This window comes from Sodiomyces alkalinus (assembly GCF_003711515.1).
Source record: "Sodiomyces alkalinus F11 unplaced genomic scaffold SODALscaffold_10, whole genome shotgun sequence".
Taxonomy (NCBI): domain Eukaryota; kingdom Fungi; phylum Ascomycota; class Sordariomycetes; order Glomerellales; family Plectosphaerellaceae; genus Sodiomyces; species Sodiomyces alkalinus.
In genome coordinates, this window is record NW_021167088.1 from 975165 (window position 1) to 984877 (window position 9713).

Below are 9713 nucleotides of genomic sequence, written 5' to 3' on the forward strand. Positions count from 1 at the left end.
ATAGCGGACTCGAAAGGCGAACAAAGAACCGAGGCAGGGGAGAAGAGGATGGTGCTGTGGCTATGCTATGGCAACAATGGCGAAGGTGACGACGACGCGAAGGAGCTCGGAGTCGGGGAGGGGGGGGGGAAGGGAGGATCGTGCGAGCGCCGAGAGCTAGGGGACCCCCTTCATCGAAGGTGAGCGCGAACTTGGCCGATAGGGAAGTTTAGCATGGCTGGCTTGTTGTATCGTGTCCCTGGTCGTCTTTTCCTTATTTTTCCTTGTTTATTTTTGTCTTTCTTTGAATTCTTCTTTTTTTTTTCTTTTTTCTTTCTTTTCCGTCTTTCCAATTGATCTCGATGCTTCACTTTTCGTCTATCCAGCTACTTCGTCGGGGAAACGTTGCGTCGTGTCGGTTTCGAGAAATAGTTGGCGCTGGGTCAAAAGGAGAGGTGTTCGAATCTTCAAATCCGAGTACGTTATAAGTTTAATGCTTTTCGTAGCTTTGGTAGGTTCGGTCCTGTCGTGTGTGGTCTGGGGGGAAGAGAAGACGTTGAGGAGAGTTTGTGCTGCCCCCTGTGGTTGTGGTTGGCTGCTGGAGGTGCCGGACTTTGGTCGCGGTGCTTGGCCCAGGAATTCACCGCAGTATTGCATTGGACGTTTCTAACGAACCCCACCCTCATGGCAGTAAGGTACTTTGAGAGTACCGCGGCGGATCGGGGGACGCAATTCCCTTGATTGTATTCGAGGCTCCCCACAGCCCGTCAGACTCGAGTTACAAATGTGCGGTGTACAGTGTACAGGAGAGGTACCAATGCATTCGACATGCGGGGCGAACCCCGAAGTGGTGTTAAGTTTCAGGCACCAATCGAGGCGCTAAGACCAGAAGAGGCAGTCAGCTTCCATTCGCAGAACAGGACCATTCAGATCAGGCGCAAGATATTACGCTCGAACTCGCCCAATATGGAAAGAGCCAAACCAACAAAAGTCAACAGAAAAGTAATAGGTAATACTGCTCAGCAACTTATACACACCAAGTGTCCACCATGTCGTGTCATGTCCTACCGTGGCATGGGATCTACGGAGTACGGCGTAGCCTGTAGGCACGCTCTGTCAAAAACCATCCAAGCCCCACGGACGAAAACAAAAACCACACGAGCCTCGCCATCCGAGACCGACCAACATGCCGACGATCGCCCAATCAAACGCCGGTGAAGATGCTCAGTTGAAATATGTTCCATGGCCCATGGGACCATGCGTCCCTCCAATCCTTCAACGCCAGCCAACCTCTCCATCAAGAGTCGCGTTCATTTCATCTTCTTCAGACATCGTTCTTGACCCTTCCTTTGTGCGTAAGACTTCCCAACTTCCCAACCTTCACTGCTCTTTCTTCAACTGCCTCCGCCACCAGTTCGCTAAACAGACCCCTTCTTTTTCCTTCCTCCTCTGCCCCTCTTCTTTGGCTCAGCTTCCACAAAGTCCTCTTCGCTCTCTTCCGTCTCGACCTTGGCCCCTGAACTTGTGCGGCCGCCTCCCTTCCTCTCGTCGTCGCCCACCTTTGCCGCAATGTCCGCCAAGAAGTCGTATTGTCCGTCGGACTGTATAACCTGCTTGAGCATGTGCGCGGTGACACGTTTCGAATTCTTCTCCCGCGCGATCTCGGCGCTCTTCGTGACGACATGGACCATGAACAGCTCCAGCGCCTTCCCCACCGCAATGGGCGTCTGCTGTGCCACTTTCCCAACCTCCTCGTCCGCCTGCATAATCCTTTTGATGCGGGCCGTCGGGAACTTGGTCTTCACTGGTGACGGTTCGATGCTCGAGTCTGATGATGCCGCGGCTGCGGCTGCGGCTGCGGACCTCCGCGGTGGCATGGTTTCGGGGCCCGCCGTGGGCAGTGTCTGATGATGATGCGGCTGATGGGCCTGCTGTTGTCGTTGTTGTGGCGCTGGTTGTGGCGGCTGGTATTTCTGGTTCTGTAGCTGCTGTTGCTGTTGCTGTTGCTGCAGTACAGTAGGCTGGTATTGCCCGCTCCCTTGGCTGTGACTCTGATTGTAACTATGACTCTGACCGCAACTCTGGTCGTACAAAGATGGCGCGGCGGTGAACGGCAGCTGGTTGTTGTTTGCACCGGGTACTACGTAGGGCTGACCCTGATGTGGCGAGGGTCTAGGGGCATGGGGGGGAGGGTGGGAAGCCCGACGATCGTATGCGCTGTGAATGGAAATATTCTGCAACGTCGGAAGCCACGACTGTTCCGAGTGCAATGGTTGTCGAGGTTGCTGTGGATGCCGATCCAGACTCTGTTGTCTTATAAAATGCGGTTGAGCCGCTTCAAAAACGCGTGCAGGTTCTTGTCGGTACTCCGATTTGAGCGCGACTGGCGAATAGTGTGGCCGTTCTAGTCGTTCTAGTTGAATCGGCGCAGTACTACTGGTGTTGGTGTTCCCGGCTGCCGTGGCAGAACTAGCAACGGGCGTCGTGGAGGTCGCTTGTGGGTACGCCGATAACGGGTAATGAATTGGGTCTTGATGTGGGGGCACGGGCAATTGGAAGTGGGCGCGTTCGTGTTGGTCGTGGCGGCGCTGGTTATGGTTATAGTTAATAAGGTGCGGTAGGTCGTTCAGGTTTGTGGTTTGCACATTATAGTGGTGTTGCGCGTGCTGTTGTGGAGGAGGCGTTGGTGGGGCGGCAGGTGCCGAAAAAAAAGAAGAGAGGTCGGGGGATTTTGGGGCGTACTCCTCGGCCATATTTATGATCCCTTTGGCACCCTTGCTCCTCTTTCCTCAGTTGGTCCTTGCCCTTTTTTTTTTCTCCTCTTCTTTTTTTGACTCCCCCGTATATTTTTTTTTTGGCTTCCTCTTTTTAATCGCCACCCAAGTTGAGGAAATTCACACTTTCTTTCCCGTATTTATTTTTCAATTCAGTGAGAGTCAAGGTGGGATTCCCATGCAGTATATGGACTCCATCCACGTCGTCTCGATGAGTACTGACTGACTGTACTGAATACCTGAGTCACTACCAGGGCGATAATTTGACCGACTCAAGTCGGCTCACGTTTGCGACTTGGGATCGTCGGTCTTCCCAGCGGCGACGTCGTTTTTGTCAGACCAGTCTGATTCGATGCGTTTGATCGCCTTCTAAACGGAGAAGCCAAGGACGCCGAAACCTGCTCGGATGAAGACAGAGAATTGAGAGCTGATGGCGAGCTGAAGTAGCCCAAACACGTCTATCGCTTCTGCCAAGGCGTGGTACGTTGGGTGCCTCTAGATTCGAGCGAGACCTGGGCGGAACAATGAAGAGTCCCCAATCAAGACGAGACCTTAACCGACTCGACTGGTACAATGCAACAAACCGCCGTCAAGGTGGCGAGAATGTAAAAGCTGCGTCCAGGCCAGGTCGATCAGGAGGGTGGTAAAGCTGCAACACCAACACTCAGTGCAACTACTGCTCGGTGCTGTCACTCAGCTCGAAGAGCTGAAACACAAAGGGAGCCAGTGCAGTGTAGGGTCAGAGAATACTAGCTCCTTTCTATGGCCAGAGAGGAAATAACTAGTAAAAGGAAGACAAACAGGAGGGAACACAAGTAATCCCGATGAGGCAAAGGAGGGCGAAAAGCCTCTTCAAAACCTTGTCCGGGTTCTATTGGATCCCACCTGCCCGATTTCCCCTCGTCACGAACGGAACCTGAGATACTCAAGACTGCGCACTATTGTGCTCTCTTGACCAGCCACAAGCCACAAATCAAACTATGGTGGCTCGTTGCGTCGAATCCACGGATAACAGCCCTGAATGGTGGCGAGGTTGAGCTTTAGGCTTTGGGTTGCTGGTGGCTGCAGAACCGTTGACACCAGATCAGTGTACCCTGAGGGCTGATTCAGACAAGGGAGAGGGAAAGTCGCCGTGCGCTATTCCCAATTTGGCGAGATGCTTCGGAGCTTGTCTCTTCGGTGGTCGAGCCGAGCCCTTTGGTTGTGAATGTATGACGTGCGGTGAAATATGTATGTAAGCAAGCAAGCCTTAAGTTCCGGTCATTGGCGTGACGACTGATCGTAGAAAAAAAAGGTAAAATAAAATCAAAAGAGTCGTGGAAAGAGTTCGGAGAAAGGGCTTGCTATCGACAGAGAATAAATAAAAGAAAATAACAACGATAATAATGATGATGATGATAATAATAATAATAATAATAATCACAATATAAGCAAAATAAATGACAAAGAATAGGGGTGTGACAAAACGAAAACACTTTACTTTCGTACTTCGAAGGCCTAAGCTGGGAGAGTGCTTGGTGGATAATCGAACAGGAAAGCCCAGGTTCAAATGCGAGGGCAACGGATGTGACAGCCCCCTTCGGAAAGTCGAGGAAGGGCCATTTGTGGAGGGGGGGCAATGCGCACCGTTTATATGCGCGTCGCGGTTCCGATGCGACAAATATTTTGGCTCACCTCAAACGGGCCTTGGGACAGGGGCCGGGGCTCATGGTTCACACTATGCCCTGACCGGGAACCGATCGACATGAGCTCCACAGCCTGAAAGCTCCACAGGCTAAGAAAAGGCGAGCGCCTACCTACCGAAGCCTATTTGCCTGCGAAATAGAGCTTGCGGGCTTATCTAACCAAGGAGATGCGTATTCGTACACGTGTACTTCGTACTGGAAATTTTCCCACCCGCGCATCACCGTCTCGCGTCTTACTCCGCACAAAGCTGATGTCTCGGACTTTCAACTCTCCCAACTCGCTTCAACCAAAACTGGCATACATTGATGGTCGACTTCTATTGTTACTCAAAATCACAGAGAAATCTCGTTGTTCTATCTTGTTTATTTTCGGGGGCTCTGGCCCGATCCCTGCCGTATATCATTCGGCTTCCCTCAATCCTTCTGCAAGCCACTTGCTGCCTACTGCACCCACCATTTCCCACCATGCGCCATGATACAACGCTACTGGCCTCCTCTGCCGGGTGTTACTCTTGCTTTTTGGGGTTTGGGGCCCTTGAGTTAGGCATACTCTCTCGGGGCCCTTTCGGAGCCCCGTGGTCTTGAACGCAGCTCACTAACAGCGAACGCGAACCAACTGACATAACATCGGGCATAGTGGCATCCTAGAGAACGAGAATTGTCACTGTTGCCGCTGTGAATGATAACACCACGTGTCCGATGCAAGGCGCCATCCCTTACTCGACGAGATTAGCGCCTCCGAGGTTCTCGGTCCCACGATGCTCTCATGCAGTTGCCACTGCGACCACGGAAACCAGCATGACGACAGCTAAGCTGCAACCCGCCGCTTTCGCCTCTTTGCTCAGTAGTTGGATGCAACATCCCCGAACGTGCGCTCGCTTTGCCCTCCCTCCTCTTCGGAATTTGAATACCAAGCCTCGACTGCAGATTTTACGGCACCCCCACGCCACAGCCATGACATATGCCTATACTGATGGTTCTTCGACTCTGTCTTCCTCCATTTACCTCGGTTCCAACGCAGGTTTTACTCGGAATACGAAGCATTGAGTGATACCTAGCTTTAAGCATCAGACTTCTTCAAGCATATCGCAGACAGCTGGTGTCCAAAAACACTCCCCTGGTATGCGCCTAGCTGAAAATCTATCACTCACACCCTTTCAGGTTCCCTTGGCCACTTTGTCCGGACGGCAGGGAACGTCTCTTTTTGCAACTTATTTGCAAAATGTTAAGTGAGTACTTGGTACAGTCCTGTTGTACAATCCAATCCCCACCCACATGATGATAGAGCACCTCCCGAGACCAGTCTTTCGACCAGCGGCTAGCGCGCCGCAGAAACCGAGAAAAACTCCGTGTTCCGAGGTCGCTGGCCCGCCGTGGTCGCCCGGTTGAAGAAGGACCCGAAAATTTACTTGATCTAATCTGAGCATATGACAATCACCCTCTGATGGCCGGCTTCAATCGTGAGTTCAGTGAACATGCTTTCTAATCGCTGCTGTTAGTGTCTTCAACCCCGACAGTCGATTCTCGGTGCCGGAGAGAAACAATGACGCCACCGGCCAGGCGTGGACGCCGCCTTCGTCGCAGTGACTGTGCACCTCAGTAGCCCTGCTCAGCAAGGCAACAAAGTCTTGGATGTCCGGCGCGAACACTTCCTCCGATCCGTATGTCACGAAAAAACCGTGGGATGGGCTGGCCTCCGCCCATACTTCGTGCTCGGTCTGCAGCCCGGGAGACGCGGCGCAGCTCGGCAGCCGGTCCTTCCCGGTGTATTGCATCGCATAGTCGTGGAGGGGCCCGCAGTCCAGGTAGTCGCTTGTGGAGTTGTTGTGTTTGCTGGAGACGAGTGTCACCCACGGCGACACGAGGATTGCGAGCGCCGGCAGCGGCGTCTCGGATACGCTCAGCCAGTGCTTTTTAAGCTCTCGATCATACATCCCGTCACTGTTGCCCGGGGTTGCCGCCCACTCGACCTTGCGCCGATATGCCCTTGCGCAGTCGTTCTGTCGGCCGATCTCGAGAAGCAAAGAGAGGACAAGCGTCCCACCCGCCGAGTCGCCCGATACGACTACCTTCCCTGGATCACCAGCCACCGAGAGAACGTGGCGATAGCCGCGCATTGTCTCTTGCACCTGCGTCGGGAACGTCCTTTCTGGCACGAGGGAGTATTCCAGGGCAAAAATGCATGGGTTTTGGTAGCCCGATTCCGCGAGCAGGGAATGCCATGCGAGCAGAATCTCGAGGTAGAAATGTACTGAGCCCATAGCGAAGCCGCCTCCGTGCACGTAGTAGAGGACCATATCCGGAGGTTTAGATGGGTCGGCGCTGATCCAGACGCCGCTGAAGCCTTCAGGACCCTAAAGCAGAAATACATATGACATTAGCATGCCTATTCGAGGGCCGTAGCGGCCACCGTATCGTCGTCCAGTCTGGGGAAGTGCCACTGCCACGCATACCTCTTCTTTGTACTCGGCCCATTTGGTTGGAAATGTGAAATAGCCATGTCGTGCCATGCGCCAGGCGAGAAACGGCATGGCCACAGCCTTGTGGAAGAATACGCGGCCGACATGGGCGGGGACATTGCGAAACGCATACCGCACGCAACGGACGACTAGATCCTCGAAGAAGGAAGCGCGGGCAACGAACGGCGGTCGTCGACTACGCGGACGTAATAGGCGGTCACGAATGAGGGCTAGAGGAAGACGGACGAGGAGGAAAGGTAGGCAGCTGAGTGCAACGTAGATGGTGCGGAAGAGGCCGACATGAATGATGAGCTGCGGTGCGAGGAAGAGACAGAATATCGCCGAGTCGAGTAGAGAGACGGGAGTGAGGATCATGGTGGCGGAGGGCTGTCGTTGCTGCGATGTCCCTAGAGCTGTTGTCGTGGCCGAGGAATGGCCATGTGGGGTGAGCCTGGGTCGCTGGTGTGGATGAATTTACACGTAGGCGTGGGCCGTTGCTATGATGATCGCCAGGTTCTCTGCAAATCCAATTGGTCTAAGGACTGCCGCTCCTAGGAAACCATGTAGGATGACGGAGCGAGTGGGCAAGTCCGGTAAGCTCGACCAGAGAGGGACGCTCCTAGGAACCAGCCAGGTAGCTGATGACGAGCGGATGGAAAATTGAGCGAGCGAAAGAGCCTCGAGAACATACGACAGAGCCCCAATGAGTTGCCTATGCCATGACATGAACGACACGTGCAGCAGAATCATTCAACCTTGGCGACGAGACAGATTGGTGGTGAGGGTACGCAAGCTGGTCAGAATCAGGAGGGTTCCAACGTCAGACTTGATGTGGCGATCGACCGTGATTAGCCCGTCTCTGGACATCTTGGCGGAGACGGGTCACCCGTAACGCTACGAAGTACCTAGTTGCGGCATATGCTGAGGTGTTACTGCTACCTTACCTATATTAATAAGTACCTTGGGCAATTGCTACAGTACCTACGGAGCCTGACGTAAGGTAGGCGAAACAGGGTGGTCTAATTGGAATGGCCGAGATGCAGCCACCGCGAGGAAATAAAGCTGGAAAGTGTGGAAACGACGCGGAGAACGGAAAGTATTACGGACACTCCGTCCCTCATTGATTACTAAATCTCTCTTTGCTGTCACTGCGGAATGTTTCGCTCATTCCAGCGCAACTCCTTACGCCCAACAAAGTCATCATGCTCTTTAAAATGTACAACCAAAAGGCATCACGCAAAATTTGGGTTGATCGCCTCGCAGTTGCGGATACACTAGGAATAATTACCTGACACAACAGCCGCCAAAATCCTCAAGCGAAAAAAAGACCGAACGTCTGGAGGAAGCCGGCCGAGTATCATCATTTTCGTTTTTTCCCCTCATACAACTGACATGGAGAATGAGCCAAGGTGAGAGCAATATCAGGATGTTCAAACTGGAGTAAGGGATGCAACTGAATGATGACGTCCCCGATGATGCCGTGGATCTTCTGCAGCACAGTCGTGGTTCTGAGAATCCGGGAGTCGCAGGTCCGGCTCCATCATCTGGCTTCTGGAATGGGCGGAAAGCACGGCGCCCGGAGCCGGCCCGGAAGCGGTTGGCTGACGTGGCGGGGGCCGGGTGGCCCGTTGGTGAAGTGACCGTTCACCTCTGGCTACCACCGGTAGTGGTGTAGAGTTGCCCGGGAAGGCCAATGATGGGGAAGAGGTGGCTGTTTCTTTGACGCGGACATCTCTAATCGAAGTGATCCCCGTTATGAAAGTCAGCAGTTGGGTTTCCTTAAGATTGTTATGGTGACTGGTGACGACTTCGTCAAATCGGCCCCCAGTATACTAGAAATCCGGGCGAACTCCGCCACAGAGACGGTACACAGCCGATACCTGGTAGCCGCTAATTAACGGCTTCGCATGAGAGTCTCTGGTGCGATTGAAACTGTTCCTCCTAGTTTGTTGGCAGACGGGTTCTGGGTATGTTCACATTGGAAACGTCAAAGGTATTCATTCATTGGCCCCAGTTCCGTCAAAACTCCGTCGGGACAAAGGGTATAGCCAGAGAAGAGAAAACATGGACCTCAGCGGCCAGTCATGCTATGCGACATGAAGCAGGAACATTCGCCCTTGCGGATACTCGGACTAAATGAGGGGTGAGCTGGTATCAAAGCAGCGACACGGTTCCCCGATACTTAATGATGAGACGAGAAGCACCAAGTGAGTCTGCTGCCGTCCTACTGTAGGGAGTCCAGCGCCGCACCCGTCTGGTTGACGGATCTTGCCCATCAATCTGAGGAAACGAAATAATTACACACGCACTCACAGACATCAGTTACCGAGTAGAACCTCTTTCTCCGGAGATTTTCTCTGGCAGATAATCTCACAACCGTCACGGGGCCCAAATCTGCACTTCGTGTGCGGCCCAGCAGAGAGTGCCCCTAGAGCGTAATTACTTCGTCTCACAGAGTTCACTGCCCAACCCCGAACCACAATGTCACAGGCCCGCAAGACACCTGACTAACATCGTCTTATTGGTATCGCGTCCAAAGAAGTTAGGTGGACCATGCGGCCTGGCTTTCAATATCGGGGAGACTGACACTATTTCTGCATGGCTCGACGGCATATATGGCAGGACCATAAGATGACCCATGATCAAGATGCCTAGGATCGTGGCGTCCTAAATAATGAACCGGAACATCTGGGCAATACAGCCACTACAGCGGGGTAAAATAGTTGTACGGCAACAAAACACCGCGCAGCTAGCCCCTTTCCCTTCGTCCGACCCGGGGTCGAACAAGATATAGGCTGGTACGACGTATCGGCGGG

The 9713-nt window shown here is 53.2% G+C and overlaps 5 protein-coding genes across 5 annotated transcripts; 1 reads left to right on the forward strand and 4 right to left on the reverse strand.

Annotated features, from left to right (window-relative positions):
• Window positions 1-1550: 1550 nt before the first annotated feature.
• SODALDRAFT_263446 (histone-fold-containing protein) lies at window positions 1551-1784 on the reverse strand (the record flags this gene model as incomplete). The annotated part of the gene is made up of 1 exon (XM_028607464.1): window positions 1551-1784. A coding segment is annotated over one exon (234 nt), but the record flags the coding sequence as incomplete, so codon positions are not given.
• A 1131-nt stretch (window positions 1785-2915) lies between these two features.
• On the reverse strand, window positions 2916-4462 carry SODALDRAFT_362800 (hypothetical protein; the record flags this gene model as incomplete). The annotated part of the gene is made up of 10 exons (XM_028614497.1): window positions 2916-2979; window positions 3040-3097; window positions 3152-3220; window positions 3338-3402; window positions 3447-3459; window positions 3555-3624; window positions 3693-3731; window positions 3847-3948; window positions 4285-4330; window positions 4428-4462. 10 exons carry the CDS (start codon window positions 4460-4462, stop codon window positions 2916-2918), a joined length of 561 nt encoding a protein of 186 aa, XP_028463748.1.
• Window positions 4463-4903: 441 nt separating this feature from the next.
• Window positions 4904-5760, forward strand: SODALDRAFT_362801 (hypothetical protein; the record flags this gene model as incomplete). The annotated part of the gene is made up of 5 exons (XM_028614498.1): window positions 4904-4941; window positions 5076-5104; window positions 5211-5459; window positions 5571-5667; window positions 5724-5760. 5 exons carry the CDS (start codon window positions 4904-4906, stop codon window positions 5758-5760), a joined length of 450 nt encoding a protein of 149 aa, XP_028463749.1.
• A 144-nt stretch (window positions 5761-5904) lies between these two features.
• On the reverse strand, window positions 5905-7272 carry SODALDRAFT_283232 (alpha/beta-hydrolase; the record flags this gene model as incomplete). The annotated part of the gene is made up of 2 exons (XM_028608389.1): window positions 5905-6792; window positions 6892-7272. 2 exons carry the CDS (start codon window positions 7270-7272, stop codon window positions 5905-5907), a joined length of 1269 nt encoding a protein of 422 aa, XP_028463750.1.
• A 2-nt stretch (window positions 7273-7274) lies between these two features.
• SODALDRAFT_54839 (hypothetical protein) lies at window positions 7275-7686 on the reverse strand. Its single transcript, XM_028615470.1, has one exon. It carries the CDS (start codon window positions 7645-7647, stop codon window positions 7372-7374), a length of 276 nt encoding a protein of 91 aa, XP_028463751.1. The 5' UTR covers window positions 7648-7686; the 3' UTR covers window positions 7275-7371.
• Between the last annotated feature and the right edge of the window lie 2027 nt (window positions 7687-9713).